At 40.3% G+C, this 24438-nt stretch overlaps 1 protein-coding gene across 1 annotated transcript; it reads right to left on the bottom strand.

Annotated features, from left to right (window-relative positions):
- Nucleotides 1–278: 278 nt before the first annotated feature.
- Nucleotides 279–7783, bottom strand: LOC143637680 (homeobox-leucine zipper protein ATHB-8-like). The gene is made up of 18 exons (XM_077105011.1): nucleotides 7015–7783; nucleotides 6304–6463; nucleotides 5741–5841; nucleotides 5524–5614; nucleotides 4697–4792; nucleotides 4502–4615; nucleotides 3971–4054; nucleotides 3715–3870; nucleotides 3546–3620; nucleotides 3350–3456; nucleotides 2711–2903; nucleotides 2326–2511; nucleotides 2169–2252; nucleotides 1952–2080; nucleotides 1562–1875; nucleotides 918–1023; nucleotides 693–842; nucleotides 279–596 (listed from the first exon to the last, which is right to left on the bottom strand). Exons 1-18 carry the CDS (start codon nucleotides 7227–7229, stop codon nucleotides 450–452), a joined length of 2508 nt encoding a protein of 835 aa, XP_076961126.1. The 5' UTR covers nucleotides 7230–7783; the 3' UTR covers nucleotides 279–449.
- Nucleotides 7784–24438: the final 16655 nt, after the last annotated feature.

A 24438-nucleotide genomic window follows, 5' to 3' on the forward strand; every position in this document is an offset into this window, starting at 1 on the left:
CTTATAACCATCAATATATGCCAGCTTCTGTGTCGAGAGTTGAGAAATGGACAAAATGGTTGTGTTTAAGAGCCAACGATCCAAGTCGCATTTCTTTTCATAAGAACATGACATGGAAGAATAAATGCCTTTCCGTTCACATGAAAGAATAAACTTCAAATGTTTGGGTTATTTTTGTTTTATATTATATAGGATATATGGCTATGATGGCTGCAATGACAAGATAAAAGTAGTGATGTTACAGTTTATATGCGAATATAATCATCTTTAAATTAGAGTAACAACCACAAAGATCTTATAAACTCAAAAGAACCAAACACATAGTATAGGAATATAACAACAAAAGAACACCATGGCCCTTCAAATATACTATGATAGTATGCAACATATTTCACTTTCTAAACCTAGTCTTTCTAAACAAAACAACTTTTCTTTCGACTTTCACAAAGTCAAACAAACGACCAGTTCACGAACACGAACGCTATGCAGTGAGCGTTTTCTTCATCATTCAACACCTTCCACGCCACAGCCCGTTCATACGACACGGGCCTCCCCATGCTTGTCAAACAAACTCCACCCGGAAAACAAGCAAACCCCTGAAAAGTCAACCATAAACAATCCAACCATGCACATTTGACTTTTGAAAGTCTAGCATGCCATGCCATTATTCAAAATTTCAAACCGATATTTACCTGTTGTAGAACTTGTGGGAGCTCAGAACAAATACTAGTTCTTCCACCTCTATCAAAAATCTTGTCGAGAGTAATATCTTGAAGCGAAACCAATGTTGTTTCAAGCATGTCTAATCCTGCTTGATTTGCAAAAGTAAAATCGGGTAAAGCCTGCAAAATGGTAATGTTTTGGATTCAAGAAACGTGTATTTTTCAGTCTAAAAGTATGAAATATGATAACTTTACCTTTAATGAACAGCACATTATGGCATCCGAATGATGCCAAAGTGTTTTAAGCATGGAATCACTTCGCTCATCAACCATTTTGAAAAGATCTTCACCAAGAAAGCAACTATAATATGAAAAACAGAAACCAAATATTATATTCTGATTATCACTTGGAACAAGTTAAGTAGCACAAGGTTGTAGTTAAGAGGTGCACAACCGTGCCCTGGCCCCAAACTGGTTTGGGTCAGAACAGGTTCCGGCTTAGTCAATGAATGTCAAAATTGGTTCAGGTTGGAAAAGGGTTAAAAGTCAAAGGATCAGGTTTGACCAGTTTGGAACCATATTTTGACCACTTTGGGTCGGGTTTTAACGTTCAAGGTTACAACCCAATGTTGTTTGTGTTGTTTTTAACCGGTTCTGTATTGGGTCAATAAAATTCAAAACCGGTATTTGTTGGAACTGAGTTGTAAAAGTCAAAAGATCTTTTTGACCGGTTTGAAATCGGGTTTTGACCTGTTCAATTGGGTTTGACCGGGTTGGAACCGGTATCAACATATAGGGTTGAAATCCAATTTCAACCATACGGTTCAGGTCGGTTTTTAACCGGTTCCAGAACGGTTTTTTGTTCACCTCTAGTAGTATTTATTAAAACGCTTAATTACCGAAAACTTTGACAGATCCAACTAGCTATCATATGGGCTTCAGGGGTACCCGACGGGCCTTGCAAACTTCGCGGGCCAAAAGCCGAAGGTGAGAGGGCTAATGCGACCCGTTGAACTGATGATACTATGCTGCGCACATATTGTCTAGCCATAGCAGCTATACTTTCTTGAAGATGAATTTCAAACGCAAATTGAAATGCTATGGTCATAACAGATTTTGTTGACCCTGTTTGACCAAGATAATCCGGTGTTCGTTTCCCAGGTGGGCCCACTTCAAGAGTCGACGCAAGGTCACGGGTCGGGTTCTGTGAATTCTGTGTAAATCAAAGTAGATGTTAACTTATATATAAAAGTGAGAGATATTGATGGTTAAATTAATTTTAACATTACATTATCAATTGGGATTATACGAAAACCCGAAGGTAAGAGAGGGGCATCGTCGGTAAAAGACGCATCAATCGGAGCAAATATAAGTTCGGCGGATGTCCCGATCGCATTTTCATCAACTCCACTACAAAGCTGGAAACAAAAAGAGTAAGTTTGACTTTCAAAGTCAAAGATGAAAAAGTCAACACAAACCCGAGTGACCACTAGGTCCACTACTTACTTGCAAAAAGAAAATATCACCAGGCATTAACATGTCATCTGCCCGATAATGAGTCGTGTTTTCAAGCTTAATAACTTCCATAAACTGTTTCAAACATAGAAACTCATATTAATAATCATTAAATAATTACGAAGTTTCAACCTTTTTGATCATATACCTCTTCGTGCTCGATTGTATGAGCCAATGGAAGAATAACCTGACCACCAAAGCCCCCGGTTCTAGCAATTGGTAACCCACATTGACCACCTTTGACTGATGCAGCAGAGTAAATATCGATACCACTATCAGCCCATTCGGATCGATGTTCTCTCAAGAATCTTGCAAGTATTGCAGGAGGCACATTCTGCCAAATTTTGACTTTTGGTCAATGCTCAAACCATTGCTTCTCTTAATCAATATTGGCATCAACTCCATTAAAATTTTGATACACCCATGTCAGTTTTTCATGATATTCAAAGTAGCTAAAACATTTCCAATATTGTAATAAGTGTGTGACGTATTTATGGTTTGAAAATCGGTATGTTTGACTTTGAGCGACTTACTTGTAAGAGCATTGAAGCTTTAGCACAAAGAACTGCATTGCTAATTGATGGAAACCCATCTGCATACATTGGAGTTGCACCCATAACCTTATCAGGAGACGAGTTTACGAGAACGGTAACATCATAGACGCCATCACTTTCCATCACAGTCCAACCCTCATCAGTAAAACCATTAATGGCTTCATTAATACCTCTGCAAAAATATTTAAAAAATCTTCAATATTTCACAACATTAAGGCCTGTTTGTTTTTGCCTCTTTTCTCTGAATAGAGGAAAACGTCTGATTCGGTCAGACGTAATAAGACGTGGGGCTGTTTTTTTTTTTCTGGCATTAAGAAGTTCAGCGTCTTAATAGCATCTGAATCAGTAAGAGAGCTTTTAGTGGGTCTGAAAACCTCTTAACCCAAAAAAAACATACGTTTGTCTCCGGCCTCCATTAACTTCTAACCCGGAGACTAGGCTCCATCTCCGATGACTAGAGGTTCGTCTCTAGCCTCCACCTCTTAATGATTCAGATTTCAGACATTTGAACCACTTCTTAACATTCAGATGTGGTATTCAGATTCAGACTTAAATCTCTAAAAAAACAAACGGGACCTAAATAATAAAAAAACTAAAAGAAATGACAATAGTAATAACCGGCTCATTCGTTGACCGAGTGCACGAAGAGCAGCCGGTCTTCGCCCCCAACTAGTGACCATTGGTTGAGAAATCTCTTGTGAAATCTGCCTTAATTGGCGAAAAGCCTAAAAAATAAACAAATAAATAAGATAAATTTCATTTTTTAAAAAATATTTCACTTTTAGAAAATAAAAAAATTTAGATAAAGTTATACCGCGAGTGTTGTCCTCTGAGCAAGTAACGTGGATGACTCGTATAAAGGGCGTAGAACTTCAGGAACACTTCCGGCCTACACAATATGAAGTTATAATTTAATCTAAATATATAATACAACAAAACATTAGTACTTTGGTTGGATTTGAAGTTAACTTCCTTTCTCATACCTCAAAGTCAACATGGTCAACTATGTGAATAATCGAGCCACCACCGTCACATGGTCGTATGAGGTAACCGCTTGGAAGAATTTTGGCTCTCACAAAATGCGGTACCGGCGGCATAGTAGGACCATTTTGAGTGTTGTTCAATGATCTCTCACACACCTTAATGTTAACAATGTCAAAGTCAAAGTCATGACATTTACTTAAAACAAACAAATGGAACATATTATAGAAGAAATAAAAAGTATTATTTTGCACGTACCACTAAACTACCGTCCTCCAAAGCAGATGTATAACGCAGTAACCAGAAGTCACGCGCTGGTGCCAAAGTAGTTGGTGCATAAAGCTATAAAATTATTATTGATCATACAAAAGAGTCAAGCCATCAAAGTCAGCACAACTTGTACAAATGCATTTTTAATAAGGGTGTAAACAAGCCAAGCCACTCGTGAGCTATTAAAGATTGGCTCATTAAAATCTTGAATCGAGATGAGCTAGAGCATAAATTAAGCTTGATTAATAAACGAGCCCAAGCCTGAGCTTACTTATTGAGCTTGAACTGGATCGCAAGCCTAAACAAGCCTATTATAAGATAACTTCTATGTAATATTTATCAAATATATATTTATATAAGAATCATTATTATATATAAAAATACGATAAAGATACCTAAATAAGTAAACTACTTATTAAAAAATAAACAATCAGAGCTCGAAAAACTACTGCAAGCAGAGCTCACGAGCTCTCGTAAGTTAAACAAGTTGAGCTCGACCCTTGTTGAGCGTGTGCTAACCTGCATGTAAAGCAGCTCGATGGTTCCATTATTCCCGGTTGTGAGCACATTGAGAACATCGACAGCTCGGCAGTCACGATACCATGACGTTCGATCTTTGAGGATTTCAGCAACCTGTAATCGAAGCTTAAAAGTCAGTACTATGGTTGTGGGCCCCACTACGGTTCCCGGTAATTAAAACAGGGGGGGGCTTACTCTTGTAGGTTCAAGACCGATAAGACCACATGCACGTGATGCAACACCGGTGCAACCGTGAGAAATAGCAATGATTCCATTGGAATCCGGACCAGGCTGCAAAATCAGTTACAAAAGGAAATTATAATTAAAAAAAATCGAACTTTTTTTATTGGAGAATAACAATGAAAGTTCATATTGAAGACTTTAGATTAACAAAATCATTTTTATTTAAAAGATTATATCTGATATTAGTTAGTAATAGAAAATAACAATGAAAGTTTAATATTAATCGGAAAATTGTAAACCAAACAATTAAAAATATTTTCAAAACCAAACAATTTGAAAAAAAAGTTCAAGATAACAATATATATATAATTTGACTTTTGATGTCAGCTTCATATTCTCTATACATAAAGTTAAAACTTTGAGAAACTACTGGCAAGTGGTAAAAGTATTTCATTTAGTACAAAAAATAATACAACCAGGCGAAATCTGGAGTCAAAATTATATAAAATCCATACCAATTTTGCATTTTTAAACAATAAGTAGCTCTTAAAAAAATCAAAACGAAAACGTAAACAAAACCCATAAACATATTTCTCTTTATTGCCACTTGTTAAAATAGGAATATAAATAATATCAAACAAAAAGAAAGACAACCAAAAAGGTTGAATGTGGCGGATAATGACTCAAATGATGAGATTCTAATGTGAATCTGAAGGTTAGCAGGTTTCTTTAACAAGAATTATAATTTAATCAACAGATAATATTAATTAAAGGTTAATGGAATGATTAATCACCATTTTAATATTTTAATAACACTAATTAAAGTAAGTGCAAATAACCTTCATCCCAGGCATTTGGACCCACTCGACAGCAGTCCCAGTCGCCTTTGATATAAGCTCTGTTAAAGTTTCTTCTGCAATAGACAAAAGCCTAAAAAACATACAAAAAACACAATTTTCAAATCTAAATTCATATAAAGTAGTGATCAATCAAGAACATTAAAAAAATATTTTAAAAGAAAAAAGGTAGGTGGTAGAGGTTAAATTACTGAATTACCCTGCAGGACTAGCATCCCTTGGTGGATGTTGAGGGCTAGAGTGGTGTTGACCGCTCGTCACCACCGACTCGCAACTTGTGTCTGTGGTGACGAGCGCCATCTGCAGAACATATGGTAAAAGATCAACAAAAATTATCAACGCAAACGAACCGAACATTCGGTGAACCAAAACTTAGGTCTATTACAATTTAGTGTAGTTCTATTATTTTTTTAGACCCAACAAATTGATGTACACATTTACTTTTAATCGGTTTTTGATCAATTATTTCATTTGTTTGTGTTTGTGACCCGTTCTTTTATACTGTTAACAAACACACATAAGCAAACACGAACAAGAAAAATCCGTTTGTATAATTGTTCTGTGTTCGGTCGTTTGTTCGGTTAAAGTTAAACGAACGACCATGAACATGCACCCTTCGTGTTGGTTTGGTTCGTTAACAGGCCTAGATCAAAGAAACATTTCAAAATAGCATGAAGTGAACTTTTGACACATCAAGATTCAAAATCTTGGAAACTACAAAAGAACCCAATTTTGAAAATTAAAAGAAGCTAATATGTTTACGTTTTGAGTCTGTTGACGGAAGTGACCGTTTTCATACACCAAGTTAGAAACTTGCTTCTGCAGCCTATCATTCTCCTCCATTAATAATTTATTCATTGCTGATAACTTCCTATTCACAGCTTGCAGCCTTGATGCCTCTTTTCTTTGTTTTTCCCTACATCTGTATATACACAAGTTAGACTTTTTAATTATAAACTCATCAAAACTTCCAAAAGATAACTTCCTAATTCTTCCTGGTCCAAATTTCATATATTTTTTTGTGAAATAATAATGAAAGGTGTGTTTCAAGATCAAAAACTCAACTTTTAACCAAAAGAAGTCACAAAACTTGAAAAAGATTACCGCCCAGTTCTTTCAGGTTAAAAATGGTAAATTCTTGTTTAAAGATCAAGAACTTGAATTTTGACCGAAAAGAAATTAGAAAAAAGCTAATTATTTCTTGTTCAAAATGGATGTGTATCAGCCATTCAATATGAGATATTTCAAGATCAAGAACTTTAAAAGTCAACTAAAAAGTCACAAACTTGGATACTTTTTATGCATGTAAGAAGAAAGGGTGTGTTTCAAGATCAAGAACTTGAATCTTTAACCAAAAAACTAGTCTCAAAACTTGAAAAAGATAACCACCCAATTCTTTCTGGTCAAAAAATGGGATTTTCTTTTTAATGAATTTAAGATGACAGGGGTGTTTCAAGATCATAAGTTTGTTACCGTCGATTCTGAAACCAGACTTTGATCTGTTTGGGCTCGATGTTCGAGAGTATCGGGCACTCGCGAATGAGCTGTTGTCTGCGATGTGAGCTCGGTTTCGGGCAATCATGGTACAATCTTTCCAAAGCTTCAACTTGTTCGGGCGTGTACCGAACATATTTCCCATTATCCATCCCCATTGAATCCCCTTTGCAGGACGAAGTAACCGCCATCATTATTCCAAAATCAGTCAAGATTGCTAAAATAAAAAGATGAAAACTTCACCAAAAATATCATAAACAAACCCTTGAACAACACTTGATTTGATCATATAACCATTCAAACACAAATTTTATTGAACACCCACAAAAGATTTCTCATAAAAACACAATCTTGTTGAATAAAAAGATCAAAACTTCACCAAAAACAATATAAACAAACCCTTGAACAACACTTGATTTGATCATATAACCATTCAAACAAAACTATTATTATAAACCCATAAAGGGTTTCTCATAAAAACACAATCTTGTTGAGAATTTGATAAAACTAAGAATCTAACACAAGATAAAAAAAAACCCATCAAGAATCTTGAACAAAATCAAGACCCCAACTAGGATTTGTTCAAATTAAGTGGGATTAATGATAAATGTGAAAACTTTTAACTTGGCAATAAAAAAGCAAGCAAATAAAACAAGATAAGTGGTGGTGAAACATATAATAAAGATATTGAAGAATGCTTATTGACCAAGCAAAACAATGGTAGGACAAGACTGAAAGAGAAAGAGATTAATTGGAACGATGTCGTTTACCACTGTTGTTATTTTAATAGTGTTAGATTACTCTCACAATCACGCAGCTGCAAGCAAGCAAGCACGAAATGCAGAATTGGATCACTAAACTCAAGTAAAGATTGTGAATATCGAGTGGGATTTTAGGGATAATAATAATAAAGAGAGACCTCAAACGGGAGACACAAGCAGACCATTTACGGATGGATGGATCATCATTCCATTTTGCCCACACACAGCTTAAGTAAGTGAATTTTGAGCTTTACTTGTATATTTAAGGTGAGATGAGATGGTATTTGAAGAAACACGAATCCGATCCCGGGTATGGTACCTGGATTTAACGAGTCCACAGGGTAAGATATGATAATTACGACCAATGATATGAGTATAACTCCCCAAAGTCCAGTGACAAGAACCTGCAAAACAGACACCGTGAGCCTCGTTACAGGAAGGACAAGAGGGGGGTCTTCCTGTAACCACCCTCTGGCGTGAGAATCAGTAACGTTCGTAATTGAGAAAGTACCGAAGTAAACAGACTAAGTGTAGTCAGAATGCAAGTGAGTGAATGAATACCTCATACCGTTTGACAAGGTATTTATAGCCGAAGGATGTAGGAAGATGATTGGGCCAGCTGTCCTCTTATAGAAGATCTTCAATAACCGCCTGGACGCGTGTCTTTTTATGATAGGTTGAGCTATACGTCCCATGTGCATGGGTATAACAACCCGGACACATGTTGCGCAATGATAGGACGGATCGCACCCTGGCCATGTGCACGGTTATAACAACCTGGCCAGGTATCCTTTGTTCATTGGCTGGTGGGTCACATATACCTCACGTAACAATCGTGGATATTCTTCTAGATGGAAATTGGTTGGTGACAGCTGTCCCACTAGCACTTCCTCTCGATCGTTTGGGCGGACTGATGTCCTATCCTGTGGACGACTTTCGAGGGTGCAAGGATGCTTCCGCGCGTGATATGAGGACATTCTTCCTCTATCGTGATATGCGGGTGATCCGTATGCCCCGCAAGTGTCCTATTAGAAGTTCCTCTGTGACCCGCGGGTAGTGCTTAGGGTATTTGGGTCTTTTTGGTACCCTACCTCTGTAAGTCCCCCCAGTCCAGTGTTTCTTCCACGTGAGGTCTTTATGCGGGTGAAATTTTGGACTCTAATGAGTTTTGGGGATTTTTGAATTTTGAAGTTTAGGTAAAAATATCTTCTGTTGGTATAGATAATCATGAAAAAAAGGACAAGTTGACCACTCGCAGACGCGTGAATAGATGATGGAACGTTTTTGACGGCTGTCGCTGTACCTGACTGTGCAGCCTTTTCTCTTTTTCGAATTTCCCGCGTGACGTGTCAGTCGCTGGCTAGGTGATGTTTTTCTCTCTCTACTGTTCATATCCCATCGCATTAATTGCGATGGGTATAAATAATAAGGGATATCTTCTTTTTGAACTTCTATCTTCTTTATTCTCTACCTATCCTTCTGTTTTCTCTCTGATAAAGTATCGAGCTTTCTTATATTCCCTCTTCAAATCTTTCTATAATGTCGAACGTTCAGACTGAAGTTGACGAGATAGAAGTTGCATGGGACTACTCAGAATATGAAAAGTTATTGGAAACGTATGGTATTCCACCCGAGTGGGAGCCAGAGTTTCCTTCTATCGGATCGATAGCCAGTTTCCCACCGCCTGGGAAAATGGCTTTGTATGCCGATTATTTTGTTCATAGGTATTTCCGGTTGCCTATAACGAGATTTCTTCAGAAGGTGTTAACTGCCTATGGGATTCACTTATCTCAATTGCATCCCCGTGCTATGATGCAGATTCGTCATTATGAATTTGTATGCATAGCACGTGACATGGTGCCACATATTGATCGATTTCCAGTTTTTTACCGTCTTACTATCCGTAATGGTTAGTATACGTGTCAAGGGTTTTCTGATCGAAGTATCGGATATGAAGTCGAAAAGGCATCCACGGATTGGCGAAATAAGTTCTTTTGGATTTCTGAGGACGTGGTGCCGCTAGACCCTCATGACGTTGTTTCCGCTGCTCATGAGGGTCAAGAATGGTATCGTATACTCACGATGGAACCAACACCTATGCGGTCCTTTCCAGAAGAAGCTCTAGTGTGGGCAGGCATGAGCCGTTTGTGGCCAACAGAATTTATGGAACCCATTTTTGTTGACTTATATGAACGTAAGTTATCCTTACTGTTTTTCCTTCTTTTGCGATGTATTCTATTATTTAAAATTTTTTATCTCCTCAGGTCGAAGTTCGATGTTCAATGCCCTTTTTGAAGATAGGGGTTGTGTCCGACATGGCATCCGGGATGCCGGTGACATGCCTATTCTTAAGAAGACTAAGTCCCGCTTCCTTTTCCCAAAGAAGGTGCGGGCTGAGCCTATTGTCTCGAACGCCACCTTTGAGACAGGTGCATATGTTCTAAACCCTCGTCCCCGTTTTGCTATTACTTATGACGGGACGATCGCCACTTTATTGTCGAGTGATGATGACGGCGATATTTCTGACTTATTGATCTCCTAAGGAGAGAGGGAATCTGATGATGATACACCTGAATCTTCTTCTGTCTCCCATTTGTTGGCAGAATTAGAGAGAAAGAGAGCTTTTATGGCTTTTCAAGCAGGACAAGCGGGCGTCAAGACTGCGGATGCTGAGGCGGGTCCTTCGAAGAAGAAACGAAAAATTCGCCGTCCTAAGAAGCCACAATATAGCCCTGCTGACCGTATTGACACTGTTGAAGGTACATATTAATCTTTTTAAGTACTATACTTTCATAAAATGTGTATCTAAAAATAGCTTTTGTTTTTGTAGATCCACTGATCTTCGGGAAAGATGTCTCGGAGAAGTTGCCTACACCAACTCCTCAAACTGAACATCAGCCACCTCCCTCTCCAGAGAGGAATGTGGAGGATAAGCCTCCGACTCCGCTTAGCAATATTAACACGGAAGATCAATCATCTTCACCTTTGGTTGAGGTTGACGTAGAAGAAAGAGTGCCGACTCTTCCGACCGATACTGCCACTGTAGAGGGAGCTAACGTTCAGCCTGAGACTGATACTCGTTTTAACTATCTTTTTGAAGCTGGGGGTGGTGCTGGTGGTCAGCAGGACAATCCTGCTGTTAATGAGGAAGGTTACAGGACTGAGGAGTCACCTCCTCAGCCTCCTCCCCAACAACCTTTTTCAACCCCAACTCGCCTTAAACCTTCGGGTTCTCGTTACTATGGGGATACGGGCCTGGGTGATACACATGAATTGTTTGTCCCTCCATGGGGGATTACTAACGGGTCACGATTCTCCCATACTAGAACTTGTATGATTTCGTTGAACATTGTACGCCACCCGCTGAGATGGCAGTTCAGCGTGATCTTTCCCGCCATGACCTACATACCAACGTGGCCTACCACCTGGCTAATGCTTTAGCCGGTAGCCAAGAAGTCCTAAGTGAGTGGCGTACCTTAGGCGGGAAAGTGGGAGAGGCCCGGCGGGCCACTGAAGCTGCCAAGAAAGAGGCTGAGGAGTATCGTATTGCTGCTCAAACTGCTAAGTGGAAGCAGATCGATGTGGAGAATGCCCTCAAAAGTGAACAAGATCGTAATGCTGCTGCTGCTCGCCGATGGAAGGAAGCTTGTGAGAAGCAAAATTCCCTTCTTGAAGCTGCTCGGGCGAAGACCCAAAAGGAAAAAAGATGACTTAGCCCCCGCTCAATAAGCCAATTCTATATTGGAAAATCAAGTGGCCCTTCAAGGTGCACGAATCCATGATCTCGAGGCGAAGCTTAAGTTGCAAAAGGAGCGGGTCGAACTCAAAGATCAGAGTGCTGCTGAAATTCAAACTGCCTATAACTCTCTCCTTCAAGCTCATGAGGAAGCTATTGCAGAATCAAGGGAGTTTCGGGAGCGGGCGGAACATGCAGAGCAGGACCGTCAATGGTTCCTTACTCGGGGCGTTGATGCTGTAAGTTATTCTTTATTACTTGTTATTTTGTTCTCACTTTTTGATATTTGGGAACTTATGTTTTTATCTTAACAGGTCATCCGCCATATCAAAGGGAGTAAAGAGCTGACTGACAGTTTTGCCAATGTGATGGCTGCTTCTTCATCACTTGGGCGTGTCACGGGATTTCATGAAGGGATGCAGGATTCTCAAAGCAATCGCTCATTTAAAGATCATCCTCTTCATGGAGTTGATGTCAAGCAAGTCCGAGCTACGCGGGTAAAAGAACATGATGACCTAGTGTTCCCGCTTCAGCAAATGCTTCCGGAGTTTGCGTCCGCATATGATGGTTTACATCTTTTGAAGTTCTATCTTGATGAAGAGTCTGAGGACGATTCTTCGGAGGATACTTCGTCAAAGGCTCCGGAAGACGAAACGACTGCAAACCCCTAAGATAGATTCATAGGTTTTTGTGACTTGTAATTTTTTCTCTCTTTATTTAATTTTTTTTTTTTGAATAATTAATGAGAAAAATCTTCTTGATTTTTGTGGACATTCAACTGTTTGAAGAAAATATCTCTAAAAGATATTTTTGAATTTTACAACTTTTTTGAAATGTTTAAACGTTTGGATAACTATGATGACGTGGCGGAGAGAGAAACTCTTTGAAAACAACTGACAAGACGTGGAGAACGCCAGTGACAGCCTGTTTGTATTATCTTGAAATTCCTGCCTGACGTGTCAGTCATCTGGCGGTCCGCGATTTCTCTTTCCTCTGTCACTTTATGGATCGCATTAATTGCGATGGGTATAAATATAACCCTTGCGATTTCCATTTAATCTTTATCGCTTTCAGATTTCTCCCAAACACTCCAGACTTTTCAACCTTCTCTGAGATTTTTTCCTCTGTCTGAGATTCCTTCATCTCTCTGTTGTTAAAATGGTGAAAGAAAAGAAAAATACCCCTACTATCAACGAGGTTGAAGTCTGCCTTAAAGAAGAGGATTATAATGACGTTGTAAACGTATACGGATTGACAAAGGAATGGGAACCGGAGCGTCCTGCTAGTGGTTCTATTGCCACTAGTCCTCCCCCAAAGAAAATGGTTGTCTATGTGGACCATTTTACAACAGGGAACTTCCGGATTCCAATTACCAAGTTTTTCGAATTGATTTTGACAACTTATGGGATTCATCTTTCCCAGATCCATCCGTTTGGGATGTTGAGGATTCGACATTTCGAATTCTGTTGCCAATCTCGCAACCTTGAACCAACTGTCGGCATGTTTGCCGTGTTCTATAAAATGACTTTTCGCGATGGATGGTACAGTTTTGCATCCATCGAGAAGAGGACCATAGGTACGGAGTGGCTCCGTAGTCTTCATGGCTGGAAGCCAAAATTTTTCTGGATCCGAGAAGACGTCATTCCCTTCAAGATGATAAAACGCAAGGCGGACGCTCCTATTCCTGTGGTTCCCGCCAGTGCTCATGAGGATCAGGCGTGGCATAAAACGCTAATATCCACGCCTACTCCCCTGCGCCCAATTCATGAAGGGGCAATGGTGAGCGCCAAGATGAGTCGCTTATGGCCATTCCCCAAGTTAGAACCATATTACGAAATGACCAACAAGAGTAAGCTTCGTGTTATATCTGTCCTCTTTTATTGTTTTTTTTATTGTATGAACGCCCAATTTCTGACTTGTTTTATTGTTTGGACAGCTGAATGTTCCGCCTTCAGCACTTTGTTGGATCTTGAGGGGGGAATGATGGTGCGCCGCCCCATCTATAAGAGGGATGCATCCTTTCTTGAGCGCACTCGTTCTAACTTCGTATTTCCCACAGTTTTCCGCCCGGAACCCAAAGTTTCCGAGGCGATGTATGCCAAAGGTGAGGCATATGTTAAAGATTACATCCAGAAAGGTGAAGGCATTTTGAAACCCCGACCTGTGACTACTATTACTTCTAGCGGAGTGATTGTACTCTTTTCATCTAGCGAGGAGTCATCACTTTGCGAAGAATCAATAGAGCTGTGGGTTCAACTGCAGGTCTTACCCGTCAACGAGCCACTGCTAGTCAGTCAGCGGGTCAAGATGACGCTGGTATTTCTGCGGACGTCAAGGGTCCGGAAGCTGATGATACCACCGCTGAGGGTAAACATCCAGTCGTTGATGCAGACGTTTTCAAGGTGGTGGGAAAACGTAAGGTTAATCTAGTGAAGATTGTCTTGAAAAAGAAAAAATCTAAAAAGACAAATCCTGCTGCCTTGGAAGCGCGTCTGGAACAACTTGACACAGAGGATCCTTCGTTAGGTATGTAAAACCTTTCTTTATTATGTTATCTTATTTGGATTGGAGTACTCCTAACCCTCCATTAATGGTTTTCAGTGAACCTGGATAACCTTTCCGAAGGTATTTCTGGTTTGAAAGGCTCACCGCTTCGTCCGCCACCACCGCCTCCTAACACTGCCAAGGAGCCCATTGAGGTGGCGGACGACTCTCCTTTGAAGAACAAAGAGGCTGACACTTCTGAGCGCGCCCAAAGATCGTCTTCTTATTATGTTCATTCTTTTGGAGATCAAGGAGGCGTGAGCATGTTCCCCAACGCTCCTCAAACTTCTCCAGCTTCTCAGGAGGAGGATCCCACCCCCCATCAACCACGCTGGACATCACGTCGGGATTCTACATTCCGAGACGTAGATGTATGTTTAGAATTTTTGCGGGAGTGTCCTCCTCCTGCTGAGAGGGAGCGTCGTCGCCATAGTGTTCGCCAAGAGTTATTGAACTCCCACTCTTACTATGTGGTGAATGCTATTTCCTCCAGCCAAGAGATAACTAGAGATTGGTTGGCGATGAATGAGCAGTGGGACGAAGTGGCGGCCTCTGCAACTGATGCCAAGGAGGAAGCTCTTAAAGTGATGAGCGAATCCCGAGAGGTCCGTCAGGCTCTTGAGGCGGAGAAGGTTGCTCGGTCCGTTGTTGAGGAAGCCAAAGTTGTTCTTCAAAAGCAACTGGAAGAACAGGCCAAAGCGATGGCTGAACAGGCCAAGTTGATTGAGGCCCTTCAAGCTGGGTCGGCAGCCAAGGATAAGCGCCTATCTGATCTTAATGCCAAAAACCGTGATCAAGCTTTAGAGTGCGCTGGTCATAAGATGGAGCTTATTCAGGCCAAGACGGATCAAAAGTGGTTATTGGCATAAGCCATTCCCAAGGTATGTCTTTTGTTTGTTCCCATAAATAGTCTAAGTATTGAAGGTTAATTAAACATAGTTGTTTTAATAGGTCATCGCCGATGTTCGGGCTAGCAATGAGCTTGGGAATTGTGTTGTTATCCTTCTGAAAGCTTCTAAACAAGCTGGTTGCCAACTGGGCTTCCAAGAAGGTTACCAATTTGGCTCAACTTTGAAGCTTCCTGAAGAGTACATCCTAGCTGGACAAGACACTGTTGCCATCCTTAAGCAGAAATCGAAGGATTTTGACTCGTTGAAGTTTTCTTTGACGAATCAGATATCCGATCTCGTTGATAAGGAAGACAGCATCCAGCAGCTAAAAGCTCTTCTAGAACTTGATGAGGAAGAAGAAGATGCGGAAGATGCGGAAGGCAAGGATGCTGAGCATGATGATGCTGCCACATAAATTTTTCTGTTCTTGTAATTGATCTTCTTTTTATCTATGTTGTAATCCCTTTTGAGTAAATAAAGAAAGTTTTAATTATGCATCCGGTACACTTTGTTTATTTGTCATAATATAAGTGTTCATAGGATCTTCGTTGTGTGTCAATAAAGGATTACAAGTCATAAGTGACTGAAAATAAAATTTTCATTAGAAAGGCATAAGCCGAATTACAAGAAGCAAAAATACATAAATTGTAAACATTCAATTGGGCACGCAAACCAAAAGAACAAACTATATATAACATTTCTTTAGTTGGGCCCCATTCCAAGTCCTAGGGATCTCAGTCCCATCCAACTTTTCCAACTTGTAGGCCCCTTTAGATAAAACTTTCTGAATTTTATAAGGTCCTTCCCAATTTGGGGCCAACTTGCCCAGAGGCTCTTGCCCGGAAGCTTCATTATTGCGGAAGACAAAGTTTCCCGCATCGAATTCACATCTTTGAACTCTCGAGTTAAAATATTTTTGCAACTGTCGTTTGTAATTATGCTCGCGGATTGATGCTAGTTCTCTCCTTTCCTCGAGGAGGTCAAGATTCATCCGGAGTTCATGATCATTATCCTCAATCATAAGAACTCTGGCGGATTGGATACCAATCTCAGCAGGAATCATGGCTTCTGTGCCATATGTTAAACTGAAGGGGGTTTCGGAATTACTGGAATTCATTTGAGTGCGAAAGGCCCATAGTACATGGGGCAATTCATCCACCCATCCCGTTCGTTTCGTCCCTAATCTCGATTTGATTCCCTCTTTGATCGTTCGATTGGTTCTTTCGACTTGACCATTCGCTTGCGGGTGGGCTACAGAGGTGAAGATTTGAGAAATGTGTAATTCTTTTAGCCATTCTTGTAACTCATTGTCCGCGAATTGTGTTCCATTGTCACTAACGAGCTCTAGGGGAGGCCGAAATGACATTTGATGAATTGCCACAAGAATTTTTTAACACTCGCTGCTGTTATAGAAGCAACTGGTTTGGCCTCCACCCATTTTGTAAAGTAGTCGATGGCTATTATTAAGAATTTTACCCGTCCAGGGGCTTCAGGGAAAGGTCCCATGATATCAATAGCCCGTTTTTGGAACGGCCAAGCTGAAGTGACCGGAACTAACTCGTTCTTTGGTCGTAGCGTGTTAGGGGCATGCCTTTGGCAAGAATCGCACTTTCTGATTTCATTAACCGCATCCAAGTGCATCCCCGGCCAATAGTATCCGGCATTCATTAATTTTGCCACGACCATGCGCGGGCCAGCGTGAAGACCACAAATGCCTTCGTGAACTTCTCTGATTAAGTAGTTCGCGTCCTCGGAATCCACACATCGTAGTAATGGTCCGAGGAAGGAACGTCGGTATAAAACACCGTCAAGTATCTAATAGTTCAAGGCTTTATGCTTTATCTTCTGGGCCACTGCCTTTTCTTCTAGAAGTGCTCCGGATGACAAATATGCTATTATGGGTGTCATCCAGGATTCTACTCCCGTTTGGATCACTAAAACTTGATGCTGCGGAACAGACGGGCGATCTAATATTTCGATGCGGATGTCTTTGGCAAAATGTTCAAAGTTTGTTGAATCCAATTTACTAAAAGCATCCGCTGATTTGTTCTCGCTTCTCTTTATATGAATAACTTTACAAGAAGAGAATTGGAGCATTAGATCTTTCGCCTGTGACACATATGAAGCCATGATATCATTTTTTGCTTCATATGTGCCGTTAATCTGTCCCGCGATCAACATGGAATCCACTCGGGCTTCCAAATGCTTAACCCCAAGCTTTTTAGCTATCCTTAAGCCCGCCAAGAAAGCTTCATATTCTGCCTCGTTATTGGTACTTTTGAAGTCCAACTTTATGGCATATGTAAACTCATGGCCTTCAGGATTGACTAGCCTGAGGCCTGCGCCACATCCCTCACTGCTTGAAGCTCCGTCCGTAAATAATGACCAAATCTGTCCTGATTCCTGGAGGTGCTTGGGGTTGTTGCTCAATCAAACATTCTTTTTCTTTGTGATGCGGGACCTTTGTCACGAAGTCCGCCAACACTTGCCCTTTGATTGCTGACCTAGGTTTGTATTCTATTGTGTGTTCACCTAGCTCGATGGCCCATTTGGCCAATCGCCCAGACAATTCTGGCTTGCTGAGAACATTTTTAAGCTTGTATCCAGTTAAGACATTGATGGGGTGCCCTTGAAAGTACCTGCGGAGGTGTCGTGCAGCATAGACCAGTGCTAAAATCAGTTTTTCTAGCATGGAATATCTTATTTCTGGATCCGATAGTGTTCTGCTGACGTAGTATATCGGTGTCAGAACGTTCTTGCGATCTGTCAGAAGGAAGGCCCCAATAGCAATGTCTGAAGCTGATAGGTATAACGTCAAAGGTTCTCCCGCGCGAGGTGCTGTTAACGTTGGGAGTTCCATCAAACATTTTTTAACCTCCAAGAAAGCTTGTTCTGCTTTCGCGGTCCATTTAAATTGTGCTTTCTTGAGGCAATTCCTTAGAGTTGAGATGAAAGGATGAGACTTGGCTGCATGATTTGCCAAAAAACGATTCAAAGCAACCAGTCGGCCATTGAGTGTCTGAACTTCCTTGAGGGAAGATGGAGAAGGCATGCGGGCTATAGCTTGAACCTTATCTGGGTTTGCTTTGAAGCCTGCATCCGTGACAATCACTCCCAGAAACTTTCCTTCTTCCATTCCAAATGAGCACTTGGCCGGATTCAGCTTCATGTTAATACCTTTCAAGGTTTCGAACGTCTCTTCAATATCTCTCAACATCTGGTCTTCCTCAACACTTTTTATTACGAGATCATCCATATACACTTCTAAATTTCGGCCAATTTGATCTTTGAACGCTATGTCGATTAATCGTTGATATGTTGTGCGCGCATTTTTCAGTCCGAAAGGCATCATTTTGTAACAAAAAGTGCCTTGATCGGTACGAAATGCTGTTTTGTCCTCATCGCCCACTGCCATGCGGATCTGATGGTAGCCTTTGTAAGCATCCAGAAAGCATTTGAATTTGAATGGTGCTACAGCATCAACCTTGAGATCTATTTCGGTTAAGGGATAACAATCTTTGGGACATGCTTTATTTAGATCTTTGAAATCATTGCACATCCGCCATGACCCATTGCTTTTGGGAACAATAACTGGATTCGCAACCCAGGTCTGATAACGAATTGGGCGGATGATTCTAGCTTGTAAGAGGTCCTGGACTTGCTCATTCATTGCTTTTGTTTGTTCCGGACCCATCTTACGTTGTTTCTGAACAATTGACGTAAATAACGGGTTTACCCTTAATTTGTGTCCCGCAATTTTCCTCGGAACACCGGTCATATCCGTGGGTTGCCATGCAAAAACATCAATATTCTTTGATAATAACTGTTTCAAGAAGGTCCACACTATCTCGGAAATAGCAGGTCTTATTGTTACAGTTTGATCAGGAAATTTTTTGTTCAAAACCCATTTCTCTGGTCCAGTCTTCACAGTTTGTTTTGGAATTTTGCTTGGTTTTGAGCTCTCGGTTGCAAAGGAGTGCCGATTAACATAAATTATTGCTATGCTAGTGCAAGTTGGAACTCCTGCTGCACCGTGTGCTGTGGACGGATGAGCATTAAAGTCACCACGCTTCTCGTCCAAGAATAATGTCATGTATTGATGTTGCTAGCAGAACCAAAAATTCGACTTCCTCGGTCCTAGAGTGAATTCTGTCACTTAAGGTGACTGGGAATGAAATTACACCTCGCGGATGCATTATTTCCCCTCCGAACCCCGATACTAGAGCGTGGATAGGTTTTAATCTTTCCTTATCTTCCTCGTCAAGCTGTTCAAAACATTGTTCATACATAATGTCGGAAGTACTACCGGTGTCGAAGAAGACGTATTGGGAACGGTAGTGTCCGAATTGGGCAGTGATGATCAAGGGGTTTTTGTTATTCGGGCCCCCTTGATACGAGGAAAGATCACTGGCTCATTCTTCCAGTCCTCATCATCAGACTCCTTCCTCTTTTTCCTTGTATCGTACCCGCCTTGTATCATATGGACGTTTAAATCTCTGACTTGCTTTTTACTCGGGCCTTGGATATCCCGTGCGGGAGCTTTACCATTGTCAGGTTTCCCACCTTTTACCAGGTGTCCAAGTTTTCCAGACTTTACAGCCGCTTCAATTTCATTTTTTAATGTTCTGCACTCATTCGTATTATGACCAATGTCATCATGATACGAACAACGCTTTTTCGGGTCAAGGAATGACCTTCTCGTCAGTGGTTGCGGTTCTCTAAAATTCACATTCTCCGTAGTGAGAATTTCGGTGGGAGTCTTTGAAAGAGGAGTCCAATTATTGGGACCTCGGTTCGAGGGTCCCGCTTTGTTTTTGTTGCCTATGATGGATCGCACATCAAATGGTTTTGATGCTTCCTTACTTGGTTGAAGTCTCGACCAGATAGGACCTTTCGTCTGTCTATTTGGTCTCGGAGTTTGAAACTCAACTTTAAATTTTTGCTTTGAGTTACCACTTCTCAATGTTTTCTCAGTGTTCGCATACACCTTTGCTGCAGTCATGAGATCGTCCCACTCTTTTGGCATTCCATCTCTGCCAGTAAGTGTGCGGACTAAATCATCACATCTGACGTTTTTGCGGAAGGCACCCCGAAGCATGTCTTTACTAATTACACCGATGTTCAGGCTCTCATCGTTGAACCTGGTGATAAAATCTTCTATAGACTCGTTATCGCGCCGAACGGCATCTAAAATTTCTGATTGGTCCCGCGTATGTTTATTCTGCTGACTGAACTGCTGAGAAAATTTTTTCACCAAATCTTCCCAGCTAGAAATTTCACCGTCAGGTAACTTTTCAAACCACTCTATTGCTGCCCCTGTTAGTGTCAATGCGAACATGTGACACCAATAGGGAAGCGTCCAACCACTAACACCACCTACCACCACAAAGTTTTGGAGATGATCGCTTGGATCAGTCATACCATTGTATTTACCTACCGATGTAGATATTTTAGCATTAACAGGAAAGGGTGTTGTGGCAATGCTAGCTATAAATTTTGATTTTTCGGCGAAAGCCGCGGGGCGGTATGGTTTGGTAAAGTCTCGTTCAGCATTGCTATGGTACTCGGTGTGGCGGACTATGTCATGCGGACGACTGCTTCTCGCCTGTGAGCTCATCCTACTATCCCCGGTATACATACTGTAATCTCCCGGTGATAAGATGAATCATAACTATCAAACTCGTCCAAATAGGATGGTATCCGCATGTCTATGCGAGGACGAGGGCGTAGCCTCGTTAATTCGCCAAATTCTGGCTCCGCCTATTGGCTGTAACGAATCTGACTTCCTCTCACTATTGGTGGAGGGGAAGAAGATCTCCTAGGAGATTCCTCATAATCCAAAGTGCGAGCGTGAAGTCGTTCATTACGTTTTCTTCGCTCGTATTCAGCCACCAAACTTTGTTGTTGCACGTGGAGCCACTCCTCAGGAGTTAATGCTCATCTGGATCTAGAATTACGTTGATGAGATTCCGCGATATCAGAATTGCCTGAATCATTTTCCAGATCCAATTCTGGCTATTTCCGGCGAGTCTCTTCCGTAATTCGTTTTTACCCAAATTGGAACCTTCCGGTGCTAAGGCACGTCCCATGTTTGTGGGGGTGGGATCGGTTGGTGATGTGACATTTTCTAGGGAAAAACCCCCAGGTGTTACCTCAGTGATTCGTGACCCCGGAGCAGTGATACGCTCAAGAGCACGGCCACCCTGAGTTGTGATACGTGCAAAAACACTAAGACCCGGAGGTGCTTTTGTGTTAGTTACACGTGAATCGGGTGCAGGAGTTCCCGTCGGCCCTTCAGGAAGTTTACTCATATCGAACGAACCAAAAAACCGACAGAGACAAAATTATGCAGTTCTAACACCAACACGGATGGCGCCAATGAAGAAACACGGATCCGATCCCTGGGTATGGGTCCTGGTTCCAATGAGTCAACAGGGTAAGATATGATAATTACGACCAATGATATGAGTATAACTCCCCAAAGTCCAGTGACCAGAACCTGCAAAACAGACACCGTGAGCCTCGTTACAGGAAGGACAAGAGGGGGGGGTCTTCCTGTAACCACCCTCCGGCGTAAGAATCAGTAACGTTCGTAATTGAGAAAGTACCGAAATAAACAGACTAAGTAGTCAGAATGCAAGTGAGTGAACGAATACCTCATACCGTTTGACAAGGTATTTATAGCCGAAGGATGTAGGAAGATGATTGGGCCAGCTGTCCTCTTCTAGAAGATCTTCAATAACCGCCTGGACGCGTGTCCTTTTATGAAAGGCTGAGCTATACGTCCCATGTGCATGGGTATAACAACCCGGACACGTGTTGCCCAATGATAGGACGGATCGCACCCTGGCCATGTGCACGGTTATAACAACCTGGCCAGGTGTCCTTTGTTCATTGGCTGGTGGGTCATATATTCCTCACGTAACAATGGTGGATATTCTTCTAGATGGAAATTGGTTGGTGACAGCTGTCCCGCTAGCACTTCCTCTCGATCGTTTGGGCGGACTGATGTCCTATCCTGCGGACGACTTTCGAGGGTGCAAGGATGCTTCCGCGTGTGATCTGAGGACATTCTTCCTCTATCGTGATATGCGGGTGATCCGTATGCCCCGCGGGTGTCCTATTAGAAGTTCCTCTGTGACCCACGGGTGGTGCTTAAGGGTATTTGGGTCTTTTTGGTACCATACCTCTATAGTATTATTTTCAATTTTATGACTACTTATTTTCGTCTAGGCTGTTAAACGGGTTATGTTGGGGTCGAACCAGAGATAAAATTGAAATTTTATACGAATTAGAATATGACACGCTTTCAAAAACTATGTCACACACATGAACCTAAACATGATGCGTGTATTTACGGGTTTACATGAACACACCCTGTTTTAACTCGAAAGAAAATTGTGAAGCTGTTTTTACATATTACTATATTAGTATTTAAAAGTTCTAAATTTACATTTTTTAAAACAATTGAATACGTCGATTTTTTAAGTTTTTAACTTTTTGCATAAGTTAGTCAGATAGTTTAAGTTACTATTAAAAAATACTCAAAGGTCAAATAGGTTAACTAATGAACCAACAAAGTTGACACGAACATGAGTCATTTAGATAAAATTGTTCACATGTTCAACCTAGAAATACCGTAAAGTCAAGATTTAGTGCATATATATAGAGATTGTGAAGTTGCACTTGATCGTCTCATGAAAGATTACTTCACTGATAATTCGATAATTTTGAAAATCTTTTGGATGAACAATGCATGGTATGATCGTACATCAACTGTAGTATTTCGTAGAATTTTATTGAATAGAACTTGGACGAATCCTTAGTGATCAATACATGATCAATATATGCATCAGCTGTAGTCTTGCTATATAGATTTGGTTTGTTTGGATAAAGAAGAATTTGAGGGCATGCCATATGATCATATAATTAACTTTTAAGTGTGACTTAACTTATATGATTTAGGTTTGTTATCATCAAAATAGATAATTAGTATTTAAGCATGTTTGCACCAACGTTTATAACACATGTTACTAACTCTTGTCATTATAAGAATGGATATACATTATTAGTGGACACATTTAACCATATGGGTGACAAATAAATGCTAAGAATTTATACTCTAGGATGACGTCGGTACCCTACCGGTACCGAAAATGTTTGGTTCGGTACAAAAATTCGGTAAATGCTGGTATCGGTACCGACTAGTATCGATTTGGAATTCACAATTCCGATTTTCTTAAAAAACTAATAGTATCAGTACCCTGTACAGAAGGAAATCAATCGATACATAGTCCGCCAATGAATCGACTAATCTCAAGTTTGAACAAACCTTAAAATGTAAACAAAAGGAAGATAGTCAAAGCATGGTCCGATAGTGGATCAACTGTACAAAGTTTGGACAAAATACAATCAAGTTAAATATCGTTTTCATAACTGACACCAAGTTTGCTATGAATATTCAATGATCCCTCAGAGTTTGAATATTCAAAAATCAATATTTTTTATGTATATCATCTAGATTTTATAGAACAATTTAAAGTTCAAAAAGTTGAGTCTTTATCATAAAAAAAATCTGAAAATAATCTTTCATGTGATCATGTTTCAAATGTGAAATCGAACATGAAAACATATCCATCTAGGCTAAATGATAAACTTTTAGGAATGTTCCAAACTATATTTTATACTTTAAACTTACACGTCTTTTATGCTTTGAACAAACAAGTACTTACGCAAACTAGGTTAAGGTTGTTTTATGTGATATGATCAATGGATAAACTACCCTGTAATATAAGTTTATACATAGTGTTTCATATTGCTTAGATTTTGACTAAACTAAACAACCACTATTTTTGTTTCAAGCTTGCTCCAACAAGAGGGTGACTGATTCATGGTTCGACCATCGTCTGTCTACTTTCTAATTAAGTTTACATACATGTATTTAAATAACCTCTTTATCGGCTCACAACTTGGATGTCAAAAACTCTATATTTTCACATAGTGATCATTGCGCTTAGAACACACCTCTCCAAGTTCAAGATCATAATGACAAGAGAATATAATGTTTGTGAAACAAATTGCATACATTCAAACTCTACCTAAGTGGTTATTACTTTCGTGTAGTTAAACTCTTTTTAAGTGCCATGTCAAAGTTATGTAGTAAATGTATATTGTTGTATTGATGATTGTAAGTTTGTAACTAGGGTTTACAAGGAAAGAAGATTATATACCAAGCATTGTATTTAAACAATACTACTTCTAAACTATCATAATTACATTGTGTGTGAAAATGCTGTATAATTGTGTGTGTATATATATGTATATATGTCAGGATCATGACATAACTTTTTTGAAATTGAGATCCATGAGAATCATTTTGGACAAAAAAACCCAAAAATAAAAAAAAATCATAAAATAAAAAAAAACACAAAAATGAAAAAAAGTAAAAAAACCAAAATTCTTATTTTAACAT

Source organism: Bidens hawaiensis, unplaced genomic scaffold (assembly GCF_021521415.1).
Source record: "Bidens hawaiensis isolate Kalapana, Puna unplaced genomic scaffold, B.hawaiensis_p1.1 tig00008375_1, whole genome shotgun sequence".
NCBI lineage: Eukaryota > Viridiplantae > Streptophyta > Magnoliopsida > Asterales > Asteraceae > Bidens > Bidens hawaiensis.